This window comes from Pleurodeles waltl, chromosome 4_2, assembly GCF_031143425.1.
Source record: "Pleurodeles waltl isolate 20211129_DDA chromosome 4_2, aPleWal1.hap1.20221129, whole genome shotgun sequence".
In the NCBI taxonomy this organism is placed as follows: Eukaryota; Metazoa; Chordata; class Amphibia; order Caudata; family Salamandridae; genus Pleurodeles; species Pleurodeles waltl.
Genome location: NC_090443.1, coordinates 931,244,984 through 931,272,968, shown reverse-complemented (window position 1 = coordinate 931,272,968; position 27,985 = coordinate 931,244,984). Strand labels below are relative to the sequence as shown.

Below are 27,985 nucleotides of genomic sequence, written 5' to 3'. Positions count from 1 at the left end.
AATATGAATAAAACAAAAATAATGTCAGTCTGGATTCGACCTGGCCCTCCACTCACAATTAAGCTGAGAGACGAGATCTTAGAGGAAGACAGCAGTTATAAATATCTGGGTGTGTTTATAGACAAGAAACTAAGCGTCCAAGCGCACAAGCAGTTTCTTGCGAAGAAAGGAAAAACACAGATTAATTTTTTCTGTGCCCTCGCCAAGAAGCTGGACGGCCCCTTTTTTAAACCTCTACTAGCAGTTATTGCAGCCAAATTTCTACCAATGGTGGCATATGCAAGTGTTGTCATGCATGGTAAAGATACGCTGACCCTGGACAAATTGCAAACAAACACATACAAGTGAGTTTTCTGCCTGCCGCAGAATGCCTCACCAGCACAAGCCCACTTGGAATTCAGACTTATGCAATAAACCATTGGGAGAAGCTACACCATCATCAAAACATGGTACAAAGTAGCCTACTTCTTGATGCCTTATGGCAGTCATTGGAAAAGAAGCCTTGCTCTGTTTACAGGAAATACCTCTAGTCATCAATGGAAGAAACAAACACAATGGACCTTTGGAATTGGAGTTTACCTCACCTTGCTTTATGCCATGTAATAAACAAAGTTGCAAAAATGCATTCATTTATAAATCAGTGAGTAGAATTTTGAGGAGGTAATCCACAATACAAAAATAGCCAAGGGACATGGTTATGGTGTTGAAATGCATAACTCATGTTAATGGAGGTGCTGCTTCCTGTATGAGATGGAAAATTGAGCTTTCTTGGGAAAAAGATAATGTATAATACTGCAGAATCCAGATGGTATCTGCCCATACAGACTACGGCTGATTCTGATACAAATTTTACTTTCGTCATGAATGTACACTATTGGGTGAATTCGCACAGTTTCGCAGCTCTTTCATGAACTTACAAAAACAGCTTTTTAGGCACATATTCTAGTTACAACAAGAAGAGTTACTGGTTCTTAATCAAGTCTGGAGGCAACGTCACAATTTCTGCTCCTCTTCCAATACACTAGTAAATACAATATCATTGCGTTAAGAAAGATCAGGATTTGAATACCAGCGAGTTTTAAGCCATCACCAAGTGACAGTGCCTTAAGAAGAAAATAAACAAAGTAAACAAAACTACATCCTAAAAGTGGTTAAAAGAGTGTACTCAAAACAATAATTAACTAGTTTATAAATGTCTTGAATTTGAAGATGAGGTGGGAGGACCCTTCCTTTTAAACGTGACCAGAACTGAATTATTCATCAGTCTTTAAGTAGGTGTTATGGGAGACGCCGGACGTCTCTTGGAGACCTAGTAGTTTATAGAGGGTAACAGGATGAGTTCACTGGTTATTGGGTATTTTAGCCAGGTACTTTAGCCAACTCGTTTTGATCTTCTAAAGTGGAGCTGGGGAATTATTTTTACAAGGTCATCAGGACGACTGGATTGATCCTTAATAACTCAAAGTATCCTCTTGTTTGGAGTCAAGTGTGGTTTTGAATTCTGTTCTTTACAATCGGTTCAGCTTTATAAAAGTATAACAGTAGCTGTGTAATTTCTTGGTTTAGACTTGTTAAATTAGGCTCCATTAGAAGCATAAATAGCATGCCTGCTTTTATCTGCTGGCAGCAGCATGTGATCTGCCCCGGAGCAGAACGCAATTAATCCTTCCATCATGTGTTCTTCTGTGCTGTTGTATGGTGTATATATTTGCTTCGTGTCCACCCAAGGACAGGGCAGAACAGCAAAAATATATTTTTACTAGTGTTTTTCATTTTGCTGAAATTATTGGCGATTACAAAATTAGGACGATAATGGGTACTAAATACAGCTGTTATGAGACCCAATGTCCTCATGTCAGTAGTGAAATTAATTACATAATCGATGGCTGATTGAGGCACTTTTTTGTTTTTTTCATACCTCATCCCAGCCCCAACAATACTTAAACAGCCAACTCCATCGTATGAGTACATTACTACTTATAATACAACACAATTGAGCCACGGCTGCCTCTGCAACAAATTGCACCAGGAACACTCTATACCTTCACAATAACGATGAGAATAAAACAAATAGAGTTACATTGTTAGAGAAAGATGCACACAGCCATTCTATAGCTCTATTGTTAGAAAGAACCAACATTTATAAAAAACGATTTCTTTGAGATCCCATGGTCTTCAAACTCTGCAGTGGACCAGCAGGTTACAGTCTGGAATTCGAATCCATCCCCTAATTGGGATCATTCTAAACAGAAAGGATATCCTAAAACGCTACAGAATCGCAGAAGAGGAGACTGTTCCATCGCAGCAACGTCAGACGTTCTACAATACTTCTATCTAGCTTTAAACTCCAATATAGAAGAAAAGTTGAAACGACATAGTGTGTAACTATATACATCTTAAGTGTGCTAGTACAACTATAGCTCATCCTGCATTATCTACCCCATCGGGGGCCACAATCTAACCCAAGACGTCCATGGGGCGGTAGGGAGAAGGCGCACAAACCTCGTTTGATCCGAGACACCAAAGAGGCAGGCCACTGGCTACGTTTGGCCGAGTGCCAGCAGGGCCGATGGAAAGGCCCGAACCGGATGGATAGCCGACACGCTGGAGTAGAAGCGGGGACCCAGGAGGCTGACGGAAGGGGAGTACAGCAAACCTGAACGGACACTGCGGACAGAGCTGGGGGACAGAGCACAGACCTGCACCCTAGGCTGGACCGGAAGAGGCCGGGGCTGGAGGAGGAGAGCTGGGCCTACCTCCCCTCCACATATCACCAATGAGCTAGGCAGGTGAGGAGCTGCGAACTGGACAAAGGGCACTGGGGGGTGTGCGGACCTGCCCCCCTACCCTCTCCAAATTGCCGCTAGACAAGTGGTCGCGCCCAGCCCGGCGCGCAGGAGAGCTCCGCAGTGCTGCTGTAGTAGTCTGAGGAGGCTGCTAGCCAAGAGAATGACCTGTCTGGTCTCCCTGAGCGGGGGACTGGAATCTGGGCAGAGGCAGGAGCCAGAACGGAGGTGGCGACTGGGAGAGGAGTTTGTCCCGGGATTGCGGCATCTGCATGGGCCAGCAGGAAATCGAGCGGCAGGGCGAGTGTGGCTCCATCCACCCCCCCCCCACTGAACACACCTATTTAAGGCACTGCAGGAAGATGATGGGAAGACGGGTGGCTGTGTGCCGTCGCCCCTAAAGTTGATGAGTGAGGCGGCAAACGTTGCCCTGACCCCCTCCCTCCCCTTCAGATCACTGGGGTTTTGGGGAACACTGGTGACTGAGGCTGGGACCTGACCTGTGCCCCGCACTGGTGAGCCACGAGCAGAGCTGAGTGACCCGTGGAAACCGCCATCCCTGATAGTGATTGGGGGACTGCTGGTCCCATAGAAGTCTCATCCACGTCCATACTCCACGTCATGTAATATCTGACGGCTACCAAGGGCCTCTGGGGACAGAGACTATCGAGAGCCCAGCAGTGCACAGACTGGGGCTCCCCGGGAACTCCCTGACTGAATTGCGGATGACTACCAAAGGCAGACAGAGCCAAACCACAAGGTCAGCAACAGGTGAGGAGAATGGCACAACCGGACAAGTTGGACCCTGTCCGTCCCCCTCTACAATCCAACTGGGATAAGATTCTGGGGGCCATCGAAGACACTAAAACAACCCTTCAGCGCAAGATAGGCCAGGTCTCCATCGAATTGGGCCTGCTGAGGGCAGATCATCTGAAGCTAGCCGATAGGGTCCAGCACACCAAGACCACGCTCACGGACTTACAGCCATCAGAACAGGTGCTGAAAGCCCAACTGGTTGAACGCGTCCACAGACTGGATCGAAGAGCGGAGAACGCGGAGGGCCACAACCTGATAAATAATGTGCATATTATCGGCCTCCCACAGGGCACCAAGGGTCCTGACACAGTGTCCTACCTGGAGCAATGGATGAAAACTGAGGTGGCCCTGAGGCAACTTACTCCCTTTTTTGCGCTGGAGAGGCTTCTGGCTCCAGGCCACCCCACTCCGCATGGTGGTGGCCAAACTGTCACACTATAGAGACAGAGACGTACTATTGCAATGTGCCAGAGTCTGGGCATTTCAAGGTGGAGAACAGCCTGGTGACCCTATTCCCAGACTTCACAGCAGAGGTACAGTCCAGGAGGGCTTCCTACACAGAGGTGAAACGAGTGCTCCGGTAGGAGGGCATCCAGTACTCGATGTTGTTCCCAGCCAGACTGAGGGTAATAATGGAAGGACATACAAACTTCTACCAAACGCTGGAAGACGTGTGGTCTTGGCTGCAAACATACAAAGGAGGAATTGTCACAATCACTAGCATGGGAAAGACGACCCAGCAGAAGCGACGGAGGTCCCGGAGGCCAAGAGTCACCCCCGCCAGAGACCTGGCCCTACCCCGGCATAGAGCAAAATAGACAGGAGGGTGGCACTGAACAAAGCAGCATCATTCCAGGACACCAAACTGGCAGGAGGCTCCAGTGAGGCGGATTCCGACCAGCGAGCACCCTCCACTGATTCAGAATTGCACCATACCAATGAGACCCAGATAGTGACCCCCTCCAGAATGCAGATGAACTGGGTTAAAGCAGTCATTATCACAGACGTCACACATGGCCACTGATGGGGTACCCCCTCCCTCAACACCCGCCCCCTCCCGGCCTTGACGGGTAGCAGCGGCCATGTACAACCCCCAGATTCTTGCCCAACCTTCAGCTGATGGCAAGATTACTAATTGACTTGTTTCAATTGTTAACTTTAGTTAGCACGATATGGGCAATTAGCAGTTGCCAGATCGCCGAGTTGAAGTGGAAGTAGGGGTTTCTTATGCTGTCAAAGTGCGCAAATGAGATCAAATATCAATGTTTTGACAAGGACCCAGGTGTGCAGGGGATGGGTGGGGTAGGCAGTGGGGTGCGTCCACAGGGGTACAAACAAACTTCTCATTGAACACAAACCACTACCATGACGGATTATAAGCTAGTAACATGGAATATTCATGGTATGGGGACCATCACCAGACGCCACAAGATCCTAGCGTACCTGAAAAGAAGAGGGGTCCACATAGCATTACTCCAAAAAACACGTCACCGCACAGGAGGTTGATAAGCTGCAACTTAGATGGAGGGGGCCGATATATGCAACCACGTACTCTGTTTTCACACAGGGTACACGGATGTGGCCGGAGTTCCTTTCGAGGTCACAGCTACTGACAGACCAGGATGGCCGTTATGTCCTGGTGGAGGGCAGACTGCATGCTAGACATGTCACCATGGGATGTATTTATGCGCAAAACCAGGACCAGGTATCGTTTCTACACATCCTTTCGGGCCGATTAGCTGGGCTCTCGGGGGGACAAATACTGGTGGGAGAAGACTATAAATGCACCTTTGATGTAGAACTTGACCGCTCCCACCCACCATTATCCAGGGCAGTAGCTCACAAGATAGCGAAAGGTCTGAATGACTGGGTAACCCACTGTGGTATGGAGGATATCTGGAGGACCCAGCGGGTCCCTATCTGAAGGTTCTACTGACATTACTCGGGCCTACACCATTTACATACCAGAATAGATTGTGTGGTATGCACTAAAACACTCAGCCCTGAGGTTGTGCACACCAAATACCTAGGGTGAACTCTATCTGACCACAGCTCATTATTGCTCACATGGCACTGTGCAAGCAATTGACCCCCAGTCCCTACGTGGAGACTCCAGCCGCAGGAAGACACGGCCCATAGAGGCTCCCTCAGGAACCACTTAATTGAACACATTAACACCAATAAGGGATCCACCACGGCCCGAAGTACAGAATGGGAGACCCTGAAAGTAGTGACACGAGGACTACTCCACACACGTGGGGCAAATAACGAGACATTAGAAAATCTGCACTGCCACAGCTACCAGAGATACCTGGCTTCAGTACATGAGGAGGAGGGCAAATCCAGTAGAATGCTAGCCTGGTTAGTGTGCCCTGGGAATGAGTGTTTCCGCTGCTTGCAGACGCTGTATGTCCCATCATCTGTCCTCCTGACATTCCTTGGTCTCCCTGCACGTTCACATACCTGGGATACAAATATTCCACAACCCCCAGGACCTGAGAGATGGAAATCTAGGTAAAACGCTTAAATCCCTGTGTTCTTGTGTAACATTCTGGCGCTCCCTTAGACTCTCCATGATGGCACGAGTGTCTTTATCTAAAATTACTATGCTACCCCCCCTATTATATTTCTTTATTAATCTCCCAGTGAACATCCTGTTGTGTAGCCATTCTAGTTATAGCTTCATGCACGTTATTTTAGCAAGACCAAGCCTGCAGCTGTGCACTTTAACCTAGATATTTTATTCAGCCAAAAACGAGTAGGTGAGAGCTGCTTCTGTTATACTTTTTTTTGGCAAGCTTAGAGCTGGGAATACTTTTTAATTGTCTAATTTTAAAAAGAATCGCTTTTAATTGTGTCAATAGCCCAAATGCTGACATTGTACACCAAATAAGCAGGCAGGGACTACCATATACATGTTTTACTTAACCTTTTAGGGACAATTTTTCACCTATCCCTTCCCCTTGGCCCGTGTTCAGTGGCGTCGGTGGTAAGGAATTTTTGATTCTAGCCTTCCGCCCTCCATTTTTCCTCCTCCATAAAAGCACTGCTACAGCTGCCATTTTAGCCAGGTCAGCGGTACAGTCTTTATTTACTTCAGCATCTGGGCTATTTTTAGCTCGGATGCAAGCTACGCGCAGCGGGCGCGCTACTGGCGCACCAAAGGCACACCCGTCTGTGCCCATCCGTGCCAGAACAGGCAAAGGGCCCAGTCCCTATGCCCATGTCCCTATAAAAGAGGTAAGAACCAAGTACACCACGGACTTCCCCCGTGCTCTGAGACTTGATACCCAGAGTGTCTGCACCCATAGTATAGACCTCGTGAACCTTAAGCACCAATGTTCAGTGTTCTTGTGGTCCCTGCAACTTACTCTGGACAACTTGGATCCAACAGCCCAAGAAGGTAGCAAATGTTCGATCCTTTTAGCCAACTGTCGCTCTTTGGTAGCACATAAATTGGACATACACTTACTCTAAGAACAGACTAAACCTACGATTCTCTGTCTGAGACTTGGCTACATGAGAGTTCGGCCCCGGATGTCACCTTGGCATTACCCCGCGGATATCGAATAAGCAGGCTCGATAGAGCCTCTACCAGAGGTGGGGGCATTGTGTTAATTTATATGAATAATCTAACGGTCAATTCACACCCCCTTACAGGTAATAGGATGTGTAAGTATGTATTTTTCCATCAGTCTGAATCCTCAATATAATGTCAGGAGCTTTGGTTTACCAACCCCCCCCCCCCCCCCCCCCAGGTCGCACAGAAAATTTTCTGCAGTCCCTGGCAGAGAATATCACTGAGCTGGTTTGTTCTAAACCTAACTTCACTTTACTAAGTGATTTCAATATTCATGCGGGGGAGGCAGATAGTGTGGTAACTAAATATCTGCTCTCTGACATGAATGCCCTTAATCTAGTACAACTGATTAAGGGACCGACTCATAACAGGGGTCATACAATAGATCTAGTCTTTTCAAATGCCTATGAATTAAAACCCATGCCATCTCGCTCTTTGGCATGGTCTGACCACTTTCTGATAACACTTGAATTAGCCATATCTAGGCATAGGAAACCGATTTATATTACCTTTCTACCTACCAGATGCTTGCGTAATCTCAAAGCTGATGCCTGGATCAACATTCTAGAAAGGTATAAGCCATCTAGTCAAAATAATGTTATGGAGTTGTCAGAGTCCTTTAGAAACTGGATTACCGCCAGCTTAGATGCTCTCCTACCGCTCTCCTCCAAAGGGAAAGGACGTTGTAGGCAGAGCTCCTCCTGGTTTACTCCATATCTTCTGCATCTCAAAAGAGAATATAGAAAATGGGAAAGAATATGGCAAAAGTCATATAATGAAACATTAAAACAAGAATTTCAGGAAGCAATCCGGTCCTATAACACTGAAATAAAAATATCTCAAACCAGATACTACTCCTCAAAAATTGAGCGGGCGGCTAATTACCCCAAAGAGATCTTTCACGTCCTCAACAAGATCACCCAGCCACAAGAGGACTTGGCACTCTTGGGTGCATCTCAGTAACATGTTAATAAGCTTGCATCATATTTTCAACAAAAAGTACTAGACATCTATTCGACCTTCCCTGGCGCTGTTGATCAGGTACAGAAGGTACTAGAACAGAAGTCTATGGGTTCCACGATCTTATCAGACCTCCCCTTGATATCTGAAGAAGATGTGAGTAGATATCTTTCAACCATTAAATCAGGATTCCCCCCTTGATCAAGCCCCTCCCCAGGTGCTGACATTGGGTGCTCCAGTGACGGTTCCCATTATTACAAATCTTGTTAATCATTCACTGTCCTCTGGCTTAGTGTCAAAACAGTGGAAACATTCTATTGTTAAACCACTCCTGAAGAAACCTAATCTTGATCCTGCACTGCTTAGCAACTATAGGCCCATCTCACTGTTGCCTGTTCTGGGTAAGATAGCTGAAAAACACGTCAATACTCAACTTTCCCGTTTCATGGTGGACAATATTATCCTACACCCCACTCAGATGGGCTTCAGACCACTACATGGTTCTGAGACTACAATGATCGCTGTTACGGAAGAAGCCAGAAGGCGCTTAGACCAGGGTTTGGAGACAGCTATCATCCTCCTAGATCTCAGCGCTGCTTTTGATACGGTGGATCTTAACATATTAACTGATAGGATACAGGAGATTGGAATATCTGGGCTGGCCTTAGACTGAATCACCTCCTTTATTAAGGATAGATCATCTCAAGTCTTAGATAGATCATATTTCTCAGAGTGTATTAATAATAGCTGTGGAGTCCTACAGGGGTCCTCCCTTAGCCCCACTCTATTTAATATTTATATGTTACCACTTGCAGAAATAGTCAAGCCCTTTGGGAAGGCCTTGGTGTCATATGCAGACGGCCCAAAGCTAGTTGTATCACTATCTAATGAATCCTGCACTACAGGTTCAGCATTCGGCCCATGCCTCCAAGCTGTGGCGGCATGGATGTCCAGAAGCAAGTTAAAACTTAATGATAATAAGACGGAGGTGATGATATTCCAGCTACACACATCAATTACGGATGGCTTGGGATTTCTACCTCCACCCAAAGGACTCATTAAAAGTCTTGGTGTATGGCTTGATCCACAACTGCCAATGGCCCATCAAGCTAATAAATTAGCTGCCACCTCCTTTGGCCTCCTCAGGCTTTTAAGGAGGGCCTTTACAATCTTACCTCTCACAGCCAAAAGAATCATTATACAGGCATTGATTGGCTCACAAGTGGACTATGGAAACGCATTGTTTATTGGTGCACCTGGATACATGATTAAAAGGTTGCAGATAGTCCAGAATGCTTCTGCACATCTGCTGCTGAACATACCTAAACATGAATCTATAAAGGCATGAATCTCCTCGCTACATTGGCTTCCTGTGGCCAAGAGGATACAATTTAAGACACTGTGCCATATGCATAGAGCACAGCATAATAGAGGTCCAGAAATGCTGAGGACCTTAGCCTCCTCCTATTCACCTAATAGACCACTCAGCTCCTCCTCAGCCTATCTAGAAGTGACTCCTAAAGTGAAGAAAGTCAGATGAGGTAGAAACTCCTTAGCGTACCAGGGGGAAAGCTATGGAATTCCCTGCCTATCAGCCTACGAGCGACTAGCCATGAACTAACCTTCCACAAGGCATTAAAAACGTGGCTATTTAAAACCTAATTCCCACCTCTCTCATTCTTGATGCTACTGTTTTAGCTCCGAGCGCTGGGAGACCTTAGGGTAGCCATGCACTATATAAATTCACATAACATAACATTTTAACAGTGGCCACAACCTGGTTGTTTTCGCGTTAGGCAGTAGTTCTCCCTGCATGCTCTATGTAACTTTCTGCCTCAATCTGGTCCCCCCTGATTTACAGTCTTTTTCTCTGTTAGCGCTTTAATGCTACGGCCGGAATGCGCTCTATAAATACCACAATACAATACATTTGCGGTCTTGTTTCATTTCTCTCTATCTAGCTGTTCTTTGCGTAGGCCAGCACTGTGTTCCTAAACAAGACATTTCTTTCACTATGTGCTTCTCTCAAGGTTGCAGTTAGATAGGTTGCCAGTAAATGTTGTAACGCTTTGTCTCTGGTATTCACAGAAATATACACATCCTTACGTAGGGGCATTTTCACAGCACATCAGCTGTTTTATTATAAAAACACTTCCCTGTCCCATACACGTTAGAGGGCGATTCCAGCCAGATGGCCACGACTGTATGCTGATTGCTGAAAGCTTCACTATAGCTGCTTATGCAGACTTCAGGCCTTTGCTCAGGTTTGGGGGATGATGTCTTCCCAGGGAAACCTGAAGGGCAGAACTAAAGCTTAACATGCTGTGCTCTAATATAGCCTACGTAGGAATTAGTCTATTGACTCTAGTGACAATATGGTAGCGTTATTTCTATGCTTTACTTTCCTTGTCACAATTTTAATCCTGTCATGCTTTATCGTCCTGTTTATTGCAGTACATGCTTTATTATTTAAGAGGCAGTTGCTTCATTGAAACCTTATTGAAACATGTACTGCCTCTGCATGTCCTTGTACATGTGAGACTAATAGAACAGAGAGAAAGTGATGCGATCCGAGTGACCACAATTTCCCTGAGGAGTCACTTGTGTCATGCGCTCAGCCACCTAATCATCCCTGCTCTTGGGTAGAGATGAGGCACTGCTAGTTAGCCGGAGAAAAACCCGGATTGGGGTGACAGGTGTCACATGTAGTGGGTTAGACTCCGTATCCCACACTGCAGGCAATTCTGCGCTCAAATCCAGTAGTCTCATTAGAATAATGGAAGCCTACACGACAATACCAGCCCGTTGGTTAAAAAACCTGGAAGCCCACCTTAGGGAACTCCTCTGGGACGGTGGCCGACAGCGGACTTACCTCTCCACAATCTGCCGACGGAAGTGGCCTGGGAGTGCCAGACTTTGAGTTATATTGCCTGGCTAGCCGATTACAGTGGATAGTGAAATGGCTTGTGGGGGAGAACTGCCCCTAACTAGACACATACCAGGGGAGGATCAGCAATGACCTGGTGTTGGCCAAGATGCTTAACCCCAATTCCCCTTCTGGCCCAGAATACAATCTTAACAACAGCCCTGACCTGTTGGCGCCAGAGTCTGAAACGCACTGACACATGCTTGAAAAATCTACTCGACCACCCGCACTGGCAATTTTTATTTTATGAGGTTGAGTGATTCCACTCAACTCTTCTGGCAGTGAACAAAGAACAGGTGTTCTGTTCAGTCGGAAAGTGGATTAGCAATTAAGATGCCTTTAAATCTTATTCTTGTCACATTTGCTTGGTGTTCAGAGACAGAGGTCAAACATCAATTTGTCTTCTTGCAATGGAAATACTTTTCCTTGTGACTGCAGAGTTCCAGGATTTTGTAAGGTGAACTGTCTGACCTATGTGAAGTGAAAGGCTTTTGGTGTCAGCTTTTTTCCTAACACACAAAATTTAAATAACTAAGTCAACTTTACAAACATTTCAAAATATATTTCAGTAGCTTTGAAATACCATTTTTTTTTTTTACTTATGTGTGATGAAAAAAATATTTTAATAGGATGAAAAAAAGTCAGAACACTTCACTTGGTGATGTGCAAATGATACATGTTTTCTGAAACCCAATTTTGACAGATTGTTAATACATTTTATAGTTTTATCAGTAAAACAGCAAGTCAGTGGGAAGGTTTTTGGACATTTCTTGGAAATGCATGTGTACCCTATATGTGTGCTAGATTTATTATACATGGAGCAAACGTTTAGTGTATTTAATCAAACAAAAGAGGATTTTTTTTTTTTTTTTACAACGGAAATGCTGAACTCACATATTTGAAGGTGCACTCATATGTGAGAATGAAGAAAAAGGCGACTGTAAAATACAATATTTGCCTAGGATCACATAATTTGAGATCTGTTTTTGGGTCAAGTACATTACAGTTAGGTCAAGTATATTATTCAAGCTACTCGACCTGCAGGTTTGATAAAATTGTTATGATTTTTCTAGGCCTGTGGCGTGAAGGTACCATATGCCCCTGAGTTGCCCTTGATCGACATACCTCATGGGACCCCAACCCACTGCTTCACGACACGTCAAATGCAGCCTTGGAGGGACGCAGGAGTGATGACACTGGGGGCTGCTTCCAGACTGGAGGTTTAATCCCATTTGAGGATCTGGCCGCAGAGACTGGAGTACCCTCAGGGCAATTTCTTATCCACAGAGCTCTGACAATTGCTGTAAGGGGATTATCGGGTAATGTGAACGCAGAACCGGACATACACAAACTATTTCAGCTCTTACTGGCAATGGGGGGTGGTACTTATTATGTCCCCTGGCTCTACAGAGCCCTCAACGAGATGACTCTAAAGTCGCTGCAGTCATTAAGAATCAAATGAGAGGTGAGACTGGGAAGGGAGGTGACAGACACGGAGTGGCAGAGGGCGCTGGCCTCCCTCCACAGGGTGTTCATAATTCACTGATCAAATACAATCAGTATAACTATGTCCATAGAACATACCTCACCCCACATAAACTTAGGGCAATTTATGGCGGAAGTCCAGGGGATGCCCCAGATGCAATGATGAGGATCCAGACTTTGACCGTATGACCTTGGAATGCCTCACAATGCAGCAGTTTGGGAGCCAGGTCCTGAGAACCATTGGAAAAGTCTTGAACCGGCCCCTAATGCCGAGCTCCGCTCTATGACTGTTAGGCCTATTCCCCAGACCCACCCCTAGGAAAGTTGGCAACAAATTTTGGGACTTAGCCTTGGTCCTGGCTAGACGTAGAATAGCTATAGCCTGGAAATCCCCCCATAGGCCCGGCCCTGACAGAATGGAAGCAAGATGTAAAGAGGTGGGCACAGGTGGAGTTGAGTGCGTTGCAACGAAAGGAGGCACGTGGAGTGTGTGCGCGTTCCATCACACCCCCCCCCCCTTTGGTCATAGATGCTGGAGACGTGGGAGTCACAGGAGAGGGAGGACGGTCGGGAAACAGGGGGCAGGGTACACTTAGCTTGATTAAGACCCACCTTCAACCCCAAGGGCAGGTGACACTGAGAAATGGTCACAACCAACAAGCACTCTGCAGATACCAGCCTGCGCGAGCACCCAACAGAGGTGGACGGGTGGGAAAGCATAGTGGTACACTGCCACGAAGTGCGCCAGTTAATAGCGCAGGCGCTGGACCTACCACCAACCTAAATAGTAAAATCTTCCTCCACTGCTGGAGTCTGCATGGCCTAGAGTCAGTGTTCCGACCAACTGGGAGCCCCATCACACTATAAACACCACTGCACACCTTAACACGGAAATGTTTCTGAGGCGCTACGTTTCTTGTTCGTAGTTTTATTCAAAGTTTGGATTGATAACAGCAAGACAATTTGGAATGATAGACCTCAGATACGACATCCCTATAGTAATGACCCAAGGGTTAATGTATGCTAAATGTCTAAACTGGACACAATATATGAAACTGCTATGAGCACGGTCCGCTGTAATACTTTACAGAAGTGAATAGCACCAATGGAATTTGTAAACAAGCCTACCACTATGCTATACCTATACTGATTACGAGATGTAATACGTGTTTTTTTTTTTTTTTTCCCCAAGGATAAAGTACAAAAAAAAATTCTGTCAGGTTGCAAAACAATCACTGAGAGGACAACAGGTCTGGCTTAAAAGTGAGAGGGCCTCATCATTGATGGGGGAGTTTGCATCTAGTATTGTGGATGTCTGAGTTAATGAAGGACGGAAACAATAGATGCACAAGTGAAAGGAGGAGTGTGCAGGGACGGAAGCCCTCATTTACACACTCTCACTGACTCATTTGTGCAGTCACCCATCCACTATACCACACATGCACAAACTCCTCAATAAATAAAAAGGCTTTTTTATGTAACACCTAATGTCTTTGCAATTGTTTATTTTAGGTGTGCCAATGACTGATTAAGTTCCAAAGACAACGTAAAAGGAGAATGATTGGGTACAATTCACCCACTCCAATCCAATCCAGCCTGCACCAATCCAATCCACCCTACTCGAATCCAATCCAATCCACCCACACCACCCCAATCCATCCCACTCCAATACAATCCACTTTAATCAACCCTACCCCAGTGCGATCCCCCCCACTCCAATCCTATCCTCCCCACTCCAATCCATCCCACCTCACTTCAATCCACCCCAATCCTATCCTCCCCTCCCAAATCCTATATAATGCAACCCACCCTAATACAATCCACCAAGTCCAATCCACCCTACTACAATCCCCCACCCGGTCCAAACCACCCCACTCCAATACCCACGCCCCAATCCAATCCTCCACTCCAATGTAATACCCCAAACTTCAATCCCCCACTCCAATCCAACCTCCCACCCCATTCCAATCTACCCCACCCCAGTCCAAAACAATCCAAATTCTCTCCAGTCCAACCCACCCAAATCCACCCCACTCCAATCAAATCAAATCAAATCAAAATCAAAAATCAAATCCACCCCGCTCCACTCCAATCAAATCAAATCAAAATCAAAATCAAAAATCAAATCCACCCCGCTCCACTCCAATCAAATCAAATCAAAATCAAAATCAAAAATCAAATCCACCCCGCTCCACTCCAATCAAATCAAATCAAATCAAAATCAACAATCAAATCCACCCCGCTCCACTCCAATCAAATCCAATCAAATGAAAATCAAAAATCAAATCCACCCCGCTCCAATCCAATCCAATCCAATCCAATCCAATATCCAATCCAAAATCAAATCCACCCCGCTCCACTCCAATCCAAAATCAAATCCACCCCGCTCCACTCCAATCCAATCAAATCCACCCCGCTCCACTCCAATCCAATCAAATCCACCCCGCTCCACTCCAATCCAATCAAATCCACCCCGCTCCACTCCAATCCAATCAAATCCACCCCGCTCCACTCCAATCCAATCAAATCCACCCCGCTCCACTCCAATCCAATCAAATCCACCCCGCTCCACTCCAATCCAATCAAATCCACCCCGCTCCACTCCAATCCAATCAAATCCACCCCGCTCCACTCCAATCCAATCCAATCCACCCCGCTCCACTCCAATCCAATCCAATCCACCCCGCTCCACTCCAATCCAATCCACCCCACTCCAATCCAATCCACCCCGCTCCACTCCAATCCAATCCACCCCACTCCAATCCAATCCACCCCACTCCAATCCACCCCACTCCACTCCAATCCACCCCACTCCACTCCAATCCACCCCACTCCACTCCACCCCACTCCACTCCAATCCACCCCACTCCACTCCAATCCACCCCACCCCACTCCAATCAAATCCACCCCACTCCACTCCACTCCAATCCACCCCACTCCACCCCACCCCACTCCAATCAAATCCACCCCACCCCACTCCACCCCACTCCAATCAAATCCACCCCACCCCACTCCACCCCACTCCAATCAAATCCACCCCACTCCAATCAAATCCACCCCACCCCACTCCAATCAAATCCACCCCACCCCACTCCAATCAAATCCACCCCACTCCACTCCAATCAAATCCACCCCACTCCACTCCAATCAAATCCACCCCACTCCACTCCAATCAAATCCACCCCACTCCACTCCAATCAAATCCACCCCACTCCACTCCAATCAAATCCACCCCACTCCACTCCAATCAAATCCACCCCACTCCACTCCAATCAAATCCACCCCACTCCACTCCAATCCACCCCACCCCACTCCAATCAAATCCACCCCACTCCAATCAAATCCACCCCACTCCAATCAAATCCACCCCACTCCAATCAAATCCACCCCACTCCAATCAAATCCACCCCACTCCAATCAAATCAATCCAATCCACCGCACCCAATCCACTCCAGTCCAGCCCAACCCACTCTAGTCCAGTCCACCCCACCCCACCCCAATCCAATCCAATCCACCCCAGTACTGGGGTGGATTGGACTGTACTGGAATGGGGTGGACTGGATTCGATTGGACTGGAGTGGGGTGGATTGGACTGGTCAGTCCACCCCACCCCTTCATATAATTAACTTTTGCAGGCACATTTACTCATTGTACACTCACAGTACACTTAATGTCCAGCTCTAATATCTCTATGCTAGTACCCTTGCATGTACACATACATTCAGTACATACACTCACAGTTCAGTTCTGAAGCTTTCCCGTATTTAACCATGGAGTGCTTATTTTAAAACATGCACCCCCATCATAGTCAAGATGTATTTACAATAATAATTCTAGTTCTGATATATTTTGGATAAGGTTAAAAATCCCCAAGGATTTTTAAAAAATGGTCCAAAAGTAGTAATGTCCAATTAATGGCTGAAGGGGGTCGACCTAAAAGAACCAATGGCTGGAAAGAGGTGACCCAAGGTGCTCTGCCTGTATGGCTGTGGGGATTAGGACTTGACGTCCAGCACACCGGCAAGGTTGACCCTAGTAAGACCAGAAAACAAAAAAACAAAAAAATCAAACTGCATGGAAGAAGAAAGGAAAGGGGAAACTGAGCAGCAGAATGAGAAAAGTTAAGAGCCCTTGTCTTCCCTATTTTTAGCTGCAACTACAAAAGCAAGTCCCTGAAAGCACACAATTATGTCTGTTTTTAGGTCTTGCTACAGACAGCTTAAGCTGCCTATGAGAGCTCATGAGTACCCACTACTTTTACATGTATGAACTACTACACCATGAGTGAACTTTGGGTCAGTTAATTTCAGCCATTGGCATTCACACATTTTTCAGGGTTTGCCATTGCCTGAATGAGCATTTCATGGATTGTTATATTGTCCCATGTGTTTTCTTATTGGTGCACAAGTAGCCTTCTTGTTGGACAGCATGAGCAAAATAACATATGAATTAAAGTCTAAAGGCAGTCGAGTGTTCTTTGAAGTATTTACTGATTCTGATGGCATTTAATTGAAGTTTTTTTTTATTTTTTATAAATAATTATTTTATTGCTTGCTCGCTGCAAATGTACAAATAAATCTTTTGGTTTAAAAGAAACAAAAACAAATCCTATTTAAAATATTGTACGATTCAAATTTCTAAACCACAACAGACTATCGCACAAAGAATTATCAAATCTAGTAACTCATTGGTTGGCACTATAAGTAAAATAAATAAATCTCCATAAGTACTTTCCCCCATGCGCACTTGTAGCATAAAGTTTTTCTTTTAGTTACACCTTGAAAAACGAAGTTCATGATTCCATATTGTGAAAGAGTTAAAGATGTATTTAGCCCCTCTGTCACTCTCAGAAAGGAAGCAGTGTGGATAAAATGACTACAAAAATATCAGATAGAATCCAAATTAATTTTTAGGCCAATGTAAAGTAAATGGGTTAAAGAAATAGAACTTCATTTGAGTTGAGGAGAATAGGATGAAGTACCTTTACTTAACACTACAGTGCTGAGAGGGCCTAACTTCAACATACTGTATTGTATTGTAATCGTATTTATATAGCGCTTACTACCCTGACGAGGCCTATGCCCAATGGTTAATATATTATATCTCGGATCTGATGCATAAATGGACCATCATTAGCAATTGACGTCCCGATGCAATGAAGTAGAGACACTGACACACATGATCTGGAGGTGCTCTAGGGGGAAAATTGATACCATTCATTAAAAACACAAATTGAATCAACCGATCACTTGATGGTAAGTCAGTTTCAGAAGCGCAGTTCGAGACATCTTTAGGTAATACCTAGAGATGCCAGAGTATGGTGGTTCATAGTCATTGTGATAGGCTGTTCTATAATGACTCATTGGGAGGCGGCAGAACCCTCAGAGTTTCAAAAATGGTTAGCTAAAATCTTCAAGATGTATCTTTAAAAAACAATTAAAAATAAAGACAAATATTGCAGGTGTGAGGCCACTTAGGAAGCGCATCCTATTTTCCTTTATGCAGGAAAGGTATATTCACACACCACACTTGAAAGTTATTTTGATCAGCCCACACAGTATCTTACAGCAGCACCGAGAATACAGGCCCACTGTCAAAAGTATTTACAATCAGATCTGCCGTTTGAGTGGGTAATTAACAAAGGTAAGAAATTTACTTTGGGCAGGTAAGGACAAATGAATCCAACTAATTAAGTTTAGGAATGTCCCCATACAGTGTCAAACTCTGAACCCACTTGACAAGAAACCTTGCAATAGGATTGGGAACGCAATGATAAAAAGAACACAATGAATGCTGAAACAGTAGCTGCAGAAAAGTAAAGGGTGGCAAGATTACTAGTGTGTCATTAAGACACAAATCCATTGTTAATATTTGCCATTTCCAGCTACTTGTAATCACGTTTTAAAATCAAAATGTTCCCTTCCATATTAATAATGGGGCACTCCACTTTTAAACATCAAGAGTAAAAACACCCCTACTTCAACATCCTATCTGAAGCGCTTCCTACATACATTATAATATTTTATTTGGAATATTTAAAGAGTAAAGTTCTATATGCAGTCCATACATGTGCTTAGAAAACAATGGTCACGCAGGATTCACTTTGTTGCACTGACATGGTTTTCTTTATGTTGTACTCGTGTTTTGAGGACATTAGTCCAATATCACTATTTACTGTGGATGCAATTATGAAAGCAGTGGGTTCTATGAATTAAACCCACACACCCCTATTATATTTCATACCCTTGAGCTAAGTGTATTTGATGTGGGCTATACTGTAAGATTTGGCATGTCAGAAGTTAACATGAGAAAAACGAATATTTTAAAAACCGAATTTCTTTCAACATTTCTTCATAAATAATAACTGTAAACTCTATTTTAATAGGTCCATCACTCAGGACAGAGTTCCTAAAAAGAATAGTCACGTACTTGAAAATAAAATCCTCAATCAAACCCTGGAGACAGCAAGCATTTGCAAAGCAATAGATCTCGCATTTGTGAGAGTTAGAGCTATTGGCAACGTAAATGACCATGTCTTTTACCTGTGTGTTTTGGTTTGGAGTGCAGTGGAGTATGCCAGGTGCCACAGCAACTCTCCCAGGCATGTCGCTGCAGGAGAGAGGACAGAACAATACCACCACATGGGTGTGGAATTTAATAAAATATCTACTTGTCCATGGGACAAGTTGCTTCTTAAATCTACTTGTCCAGTAAAGAAAATCTACTTGTCCCTTTGGTGCCATGTAGTGAGGCGACAAATTTTGGCAGCAATCTCATTATGTGAGAGCTCTGATAACAACCTCTCTGATTATGCCATAGTAGGGCTTGAATACTTGCAATTCCAATCCCTATTATAGCAATTTCCTTATTTTGCACCTTTGCCGCAGATCTATAAACTGGGGCTGGAGGAAGCAGTAAGCAATAGTTCGAGAGCTGGAATGTCTCCGAGTCTGCAAACCTACTAACTTGCATGTTTTAAGGATTTTCACCAGCTCTTTTCTAATCTTTTCCTATAGTGAGTAAGGTTGGAAATTTACTCCTGACAATGGCAGAAGTGGAAGTTTTGACAGGGTTGGGAAAAGTGGTGGTGGAGGGGAACTGAACATGTAAACCCAAACGCTCAATAGATTTTCACATGAGCAAATCGGCATGCATATTTGCTCATGCTAAAATACAGTTCACAAATATTTTCTAGGAGTACGATTTCCTGGTCTACTTCTGTAAGTTGTTGTCAACTCATGAAAGCCACTAATTTAAAGACATATACCATGGGTGAACTTTTGTGACTTTCTTTAAGAATTGGGTCCCAAATTAGGTCTGGCTTTACCAAAGACATTTTGTTTTTATTTAACTTCTATTTCTCTTTCTTTCTATCGGCCAGCTTTACTGTGAGTGATCACATTTTACTCTTCCACAAGGAGCATATTAGCACACAAAGTAGTTTTGTTCAGTGCCAGGAACTACTGTGGCAATCAGTGGAGTAACAAAACAATATGGGGCCCCTCTGCAAAGACCATAAGGCCCCCCTCCGCCCCCTCCAGACTCACTCAAGTCAGGTGCTGTGCTGAGCGGGCCCCTGGGAGGGGGCTGCAGGATCTTTGTTATGCCACTGGTGACAATACGTGCTTTTTTAGACCAAAAAACATTTTCTCTTTTTGCCAGTGTTTGTTACAATGGTGAGGGCCTGGCAGCTCCCACAACAATAAAGTGCTACAAAAGCTATGTCAAAATAAGACATACATTGACTAAACTAATGTTTATTTTCATGCTTCCCATAATCTTGTTGAAAATGGTTACACTGATTTTCTATTAGGAATATTTTTGGGAAAAACTAGCACGCGTCAACACATTTCACTAAATGATGCTGCAAAGAAATAGCACTAAAATGTCATAGTAGCAAAACATTTTTTCCCTACTTGCATTTTTTTCTGAACATATTTTTTTAAAGCAAATAATCATCACTCTTGCTTACGAGTTTGTCCAATCAGAGAACATTCCGGGAGTATTATACATAGCCTCATATTGTTAAACTTTTCAAAAATGTGTACTTTTTTTTTTGTTACTGAAACCACTGTCAGTAGTGCAGTATGACCTTAAAAAGTTTATTTACGGTGCTCACCCTAATAATGAAGGCTTTTCATTATTGAACCATAAATACAAGTTTGAACAGCATTAACATATGGATGCACATATTACCTCAACTGCAGACAGTTCACTTCTCTGTACACTGGCAGCCAAAGGGTTTGTGCTGCACAGGATTGGGCCTACTTGTCCCAAGGATAAAATAAACATGAAAACTTGTTGCCCTTGACCCCAAACAATATGTCCCTGGCATCGGGTGATAGGAATTCCACATTCCTGCGCCATCTTGGGAGTGTTTTTGACCCATTCCTACGGACTGCCTGTGATACCCTAGAGGTGCAAGCCATTCTAGTGTGTTTACCTAAACTTTTAAAGCACCAAACAAGCCACAAGGAGGCACCTTCTTGGCATTTAACCAGGGGAACGAGGGGGGTCAAAAGATTTTGGAGCAAAGAGAAGGGGGCAGACATATATTTGTGTGTGTTTAACTCTTAAAGGAATTATTCCTCTATGCTGCCAATACCAGCCTAACTTTTAAAAACATTGACTGTATACAAAGAGAATAACAGAAGAGACAGCTTAACTGCAAAGGAATTATAGCGATTTTGTTAAGAATGGCACCTGCTTTGCAGCGTCATGAAATGGCAGAACCTGTATTACCACACACTATATTTTAAAAAATGAATTATTCCCAGACTGCCCCAACACGCACTGGAGAATGAACCCTAGGGGAGAGGATGTGGCGTAAGGGCCAAAGCTGCAGACTTTGGAGCTAGGGAACATGATTCAAGTCTCGGCAATGGCTTAACATCCTGCGATTCTGGGCAAATCACTTAATCTCCCCTTGCTACCAAAAATGAATGTGTTCTTATGTATCTTGACTGGTGCTCATGTAAAGCGCAGCAATACCTTTGTATTGAGTTTGTGTTAACTGAACTGTATTTGATTTTTTTTTTTTTTACATCCAAAGGCTAGATGTTTTTTGCTGTCAAGCTTGAGGCTGTGAAGTGCAAGCACTGGTCTGGAGTCAACTCCTTTTCCACCATTTTGGAGACAACACCTTTCGCCATCTTCTTGCCTAGAACTAACCTATGTGCTTGGTTGATGACCCACCGGAGGGTATCAAGATCACATGCTATTGCCTAGTGTTAAGCTCTACTCAAGTCAGTTGGTTAATGCACCCACTGCAGAGGTTGTGACAGAATGAGAATGTCACAGATTACAATCCTGAAATAGCTTTTTCACCTCTTCATCTCTGCAAGGTTGGTGCAAATTAATTTGAGCGATTTCGATAAAAATGGCAGATGCTATGCAGCGTTATGAAAACGGCAAAACATGTTATACCAAGCGCTATATACAAAAAAAAAAACTTTAAAAGAATTATTGCTAGACTGCCCCAACACGCACCAGACATAGAACCCTAGGTGAGAGGATGTGACGTAAGGGCCAGAGCTGCCGACTTTGGAGCTGAGGAACACAGTTCAAGTCTCGACACCGGCCTAACATCCTGTGATTCTGGGCAAATCACTTAATTTTCCCTTGCTACCAAAAATGAATGTGTTCTTGAGTAACTTAACCGGTGCTCAAGCTCATGTAAAGCGCTACAATACCTTTGTATCAAATTTGCGCTATATAAAACAACACAAAGAAAAGGGCCCCCACAGACACAGCAAAGAAGCAGCAAGATGCCCAAAACCAAGGAAGGTTAAGAAACAACATATCGCCATAAGTTAAGCTGCGAGGCAAAACAAAAAAATAGTGTGCTGACACGAAGGTACCTTCCTGATCGTGCAATAAGCCATGTAACTGGGTCAGTCTCCAAGGTGGTAACAAAACAGCCTCAAGGCGGGACAAACGTAAAGCATTTACCAACAACATCAAGGGATCTTTGAAGGGCAGGCCCAGGAACAAATTAAAGTGATGTGCGAGAGATGGGCATGGTTAAAGCCCACAGAACAGATTACAACATGTTGAGAAGAGCAACGCTTGCTCGCTTCTATGCTCGACCTGAAAATGAGAGTTAATACAGGTCTAAAAATAATTCTGTCAAAACCAAAGCACCAGAACTCCCCTTGATACTGAAGGCATGAAAAAAAATCATTTGATCTCAAAAGTACACTCCTATCAAGCAGATTTGTCATAACAACTCAAGCAATTAACGAATGCTCCCTTTAGATACTTCTATCCCTAGATACTCTGGCTTCACAATTAGTGATTTTAAAGCAAAGAAAAGCATAAGATCTCTATCATTCACAAGCACATATGTCATTCCATTCACGTCATTTAATGATTTCAAGGCAGAATCGAATAACGCACTGCAAGGTATAAAGTTCACCACTCCTCTCTCAGTATTACTATTTTTTCAAACAAAATAAGGGGACTAAAGGAGTTTTTCAGTGTTTAAGTATGATTACATCAATATGTACGAGAAAGTTCATATTTATTGCAGATTTCAGTGGCGTGTGTTTAGACAAGACCTACCATGTTGATTTTAAACAGCAGAAACGATAGGTCTGGAATAAAAGAGGGCTCCTGTTGCTCTCTTCCACACAATAGGCATAATAGCTAAAATGTACGAAAATGGCTCTAACACTGGAAATATCAATAGAGAAAATGTTTTAGACTGACTATTAGTTTTGGCAACCCACATTTAAATATAGGATGGTATACTACTAGTTGGCAGTGGATACGTTTTTGCTTAATATTTCAACTGACTTGTTTAATACAGAGACAAACTGCACTCCAAAGCATGGCACAGAGAAGCAGTTATGGAACAATATTTACCCCGCTTTTCAAGCTAAGAGGACTCCAACATGGGAGAAGTGCAGAAATATTAAGCGATTTCGTGCGAGTTGCGGACTGCTGCTTATCTAAAGAATTCGAGCAACCATGCAGTGTGATTAAATACACCATCATCATCAAAAATACTTTATTCGATTGAATTTAACATTCATAAATGCGGTTATACATACAAAAAACAGTATTGAGAAACAGGCAAATACAATATGAATATAAATATGACCAGGTAAAAAAGGATAGAAATAGTAAAAAAAAAAAAAAAAAAAATCAATAAAACAATTTAGTTAAAGCAGGGAAAATGCTCTTTGTTAAAATACTTGTAAAACTTAAAAGGCCTCACTCATTTGCCTCGCAGTGTAGTCTGGCCTTAATCACTGCACACAGGTATGAGGCTAATCCATTACAGACCATAATTGATGGGAGGGACAAGAGGTACAGGAAAGCTGGTTGACATTGTTTAAAATGCATTGGTTTTAAAAGTGGTATCACAAACGTTTTCCTCAGGGCTGAGTAAAATTTACAAAAGAAAAGTATGTGCATTGTGATCAGAAACTGTGTCACAAGGACATTTTTCCACAACTAAGGACCAATCATTAGCCAGGGAAAGCTGACAAGTGGATAAGTTTTTGCTTAATATTTCAACTGACTCGTTTAATAAAGAGACAAACTGCACTCCAAAGCATGGCACAGAGAAGCAGTTATGGAACAATATTTACTCCGCTTTTCAAGCTAAGAGGACTGCCAGCGTAAGTGTTAGACTCATGGGAGACGTGCAGAAATATTAAGCGATTTCGTGCGAGTTGCGGACTGCTGCTTATCTAAAGAATTAGAGCAACCATGCAGTGCGATTAAATACACATAAAGTTTCTTAGGCAACTTGTTTCATTAACAATAGTGCTTTATCGTTTCTTGTGTGAATGAAGATCAGCCTGCTTGTTTTTCTACGAAACTTAAGTCTTGGTCTAGCACCTACAAGGCCAGTTGGTGACTTGAGACTTAACAGAGTCTGAAAAATCGGGTGCAGGGTCAATTCCTTCTTAACCAAGTCCGAGACCACAGAAAATCAAATGCTCATTAACAGACTGAACCTATGTAAGCAACGAGTTCTCCTGCCTTTGAAAAACTACACCCGTCGTGTGCTTTAGAAAGGGACCACAAACATCCTGTTAAAGAAAAATAACAGGAGGCGTGTCCGCTTCATGGTGTTTAAAGGCTACACTCACCAAAACCCCACCAGATGAGTCTAGATGAAAAAACTAGCAGGGGTAATTTAAGGGCGGTCACATACAAGTGCACACCTGGCCTAATATGACACAATTAGGAAATAGAACACAAAATATTACGGCAATTAAGAGCGTGAGAAAACATGCAAGTACAGTCTTAGAGTAAAAAGATAATATAGTCCACTGCTAAAAAAAAAAAGGGAATAGTTAAACAGCGGAAATGACTTACTTGCAAAAGAAGGAGTGACCCCCTGCTAGCCCCGCGAACTCGTCGTCCTCCTCGGAGCTAGACTCGGAGTCAGAGGCAGGCGGCTCAGTACGCAGCAACCGGTGCCCAGAGCCCTTCTTGGTCTTCTTCCTCCGTCCGTCAGCGGCCAGGCCGATGAGCGCATTCAACTCCTTGCGCTTCTTCATCTTCTTGTGAGGGGTGAGCGGGGCTAGAGAGCCGCTGGCCGTACCCCCACCCCCGGAGCCCGGCGGCGGCTGGTATCCGGCCTCCAACACCCTACGGCTCTCCAGCGTGGAGTCACTGCCAGCTCCAAGGGTCAGTGTGAGCAGGATGCGATGGGAAGGGGTGGAGACCACAGGCCTGGGAGGGGAGGAGGCTCACAGGTCGAAGTTGGCCAGCACCAAAATATCTTCGGATGAAGAAAGAGTACTGGGATGTCAGCAGCATGAATCAAGGTTGGGTTGCTGGTGTGCTGCAGCTCTGAAATGATGGTCCAGCAGAGTATGAGGTGCCAATTTCAGAGGAACAGAAAGCGACATATATTGAGAGGAGGGCACCTGCAGAGATCTTGAGATAACTAGCACAAGAACTATGAAAAGAAATGTGCCACCGACCGAGAATAGTGAGATGGAGTAAAAGCGGAAAAAGCTTATAGACAAATTTTACACAGTATGGGAGGGGTGAGTTGCATGGACTAACGGTGACAGGCAATGCAGGGTGTTCAAGAATAGAGATGTAAAGTAGATAAGTGCAGGACTGACTAGATTAGGGCTGGAACCGAAAGAAAGCTGCGGATGAGTTTGGAGAACAGAGTAGAGGAGGGCAGCCGGTGTTGATTTCAAGTGCAGAGTTACAGGCAAACTATTGGAGCAACACTTCTGGGATGAAGGGCCACACTATGCTGGGTGTCAGAGGTGACCCGTGTGAATGTCAGTCCTGTTCAAGGAAGGGTAACGGAGAGGACGGGACCGATATGGAACTAGAGAGGCAGTTTCATAGGATATGGTAGAGTTGAGAGACAGGGATTTGAAATATAATGCAAGGTCGGAGGCGAGAGACAGGGCGGTAACATGGAGAGTCATGAAGTAGAGCTAAGAGGAAGAGTTTGTCGGTGTTGATTAAAACAGCTTCGCTTCCACGCAGTTCACGTTTATAACCTACAGCTACCCAGTTTGCACTTCGCGCTGCGCACACATCCGCTTCCAGAACACGGCGTTATGCCTCTGCTTTGCCACAGATTGCCAAATCTGCAGCCACAAATCACTGCTAAACCGTTTATTCCAAGGGGACCCCTGGCCTCGTTCATTTCCCGACCCCTGCTGCTACTTCCGGCTTTCTGCAAGGCGACATTTCGACTGGTTCTTCTGCTTTCCCTTTGACAGCCCTTACTGGCTGCCTCTCTCTAAGCCTAACCTCCATTGGACGAACAATAATCCTATACGCCGTGCCGTCATTCGTAAAATAAAAGCTAGACCACAGACTACAACCCCTAATAAACTTTGACGAAGGAGAAGCGTTAAAGCTTACTCTCCTCAAATTGCACATTGATCGGCCATTTTGGAGGGGAATGTATTTTCTTTCTTAGAGAAAATCAAGATCTCCAAGGAACTTTAACGTCCCGATAATCACATTTCATCCATTGTTTTAGTATAAATATTTGAAAAATTATCGTTGCTCCTTTAAAAATATTAAAATGGCACATTTTGATATCTCATTGTCACACATAAACGTAGCGGTATCGAGACAAACTACTAAATAATTAAAAAGAAAGTCAACATTTTAGTAGCATGTGAAACCAACATGGTAAAGGGCTAATCTCACATAACCACAACACTGTAACAAACATTTCTACCCCAGCTCTGTCAAGTTTCCCTGATCCATGCGTGATGTGTTGCTCCAATCCAGTTTTCCTTTGAATTTGGGGAATTGTAGGCTTGTTTATTTCATTTTAAAATAGGACTAAAAGTCCCAGAATTCAAAGGGAAAAAAATGGACTGGAGTAGCACATCATGCATGGACATGGAAAACTTGGCAGCTATGCAACTCAGCCGTTATAGAAAGAAAAGCTGTTATGAATAAACGTACAACAGGAAGAGCTAATATGGGTTTATTGGTAATATGTACGACCCCGACAAACAGGACAACCTCAGGTAAGCGTCTTCATCCCAACCAACTGTCTCCTCAACTCCGCGCATTCGAACCCCATTCCCTTAGCGATGCTCGAGCCCAGTGACAGCACAATTCCACATACACTGTGCACGAGCATCGCAACAAAAGGATTGAAAAAGTTAGACTTTTGTTGTAATGGGTGCAGAGAGAGTTGCTCAGCATAGGGGCATTCGCACGTACGGTGCTGAGAGTATATATAAAGCTAGGAGTACCATACATGCCAACATTTTAGAAAAAGAAAGAGGGAAATTTTGAAAAAAAAATCGAAGAATGTATTTTCCCCCTTGACTTCAATTTTATCAGAGGCAATTTTAGGCAAGGGACAGCTGTAGTGCCTTAGGACTGTGAGCAGCAGGACCCCACGGCCCTAGGTGGACTCAATTAAATAATTTCATAATCATTAGGGAGGTGCTAAGGTGTAGTTATTAATGGTTATGAGATAACAAGAAGGTTCAGTTTGAACGTTGAACACTGATAAATAATGACGTTGGCTAGGAGCTCTGTGTGTGGCGAGTTCATGAGCATGCTCCCGGGCTGGGGAGGACGCAACAACTGGCGACAAGTAGGGGATTCGTGCCCAGCAGAAACAAGACTGCTTTCCCTGACAGTTTGCAAGGATATAGCAAACTGCTCCTGAATGCTTCATGCACCCAAACCGGTACAAAGAAGCCTGCATTTGGTATGTTTGGAGTGCAAGCGCCACTCCAGCCCGTACGAGGCCTTGTGTAGAAATTGAAGGCTTAAGAGAGGAGTACTATTGGAAAAGCCCATTAAGGCCTGCTGGCCATGCTGAAGAAGAATACAGTGCTGCACCACCACACCGAGCCATCATTCACATAAAACAAATGCGAAGGGCAGTGACAATCAGGTACAACATTAAACGCAGGGGCAATCAGGTATGAGAAATAGAAATATATTTACCAGCAAAGT

At 44.2% G+C, this 27,985-nt stretch overlaps 1 protein-coding gene across 2 annotated transcripts in view; it reads right to left on the bottom strand.

The window, feature by feature from the left end:
* Nucleotides 1-26,246, bottom strand: part of EFCAB14 (EF-hand calcium binding domain 14) — a 245,390-nt gene extending 219,144 nt beyond the window's left edge. For both annotated transcript variants that reach the window (XM_069232726.1, XM_069232727.1), the window contains exon 1: nucleotides 24,887-26,246. In XM_069232726.1, the coding sequence (XP_069088827.1) occupies nucleotides 24,887-25,071 (185 nt within the window). In that variant the 5' untranslated portion in view covers nucleotides 25,072-26,246. The remainder of the gene's footprint in view (nucleotides 1-24,886) is intronic.
* Nucleotides 26,247-27,985: the final 1,739 nt, after the last annotated feature.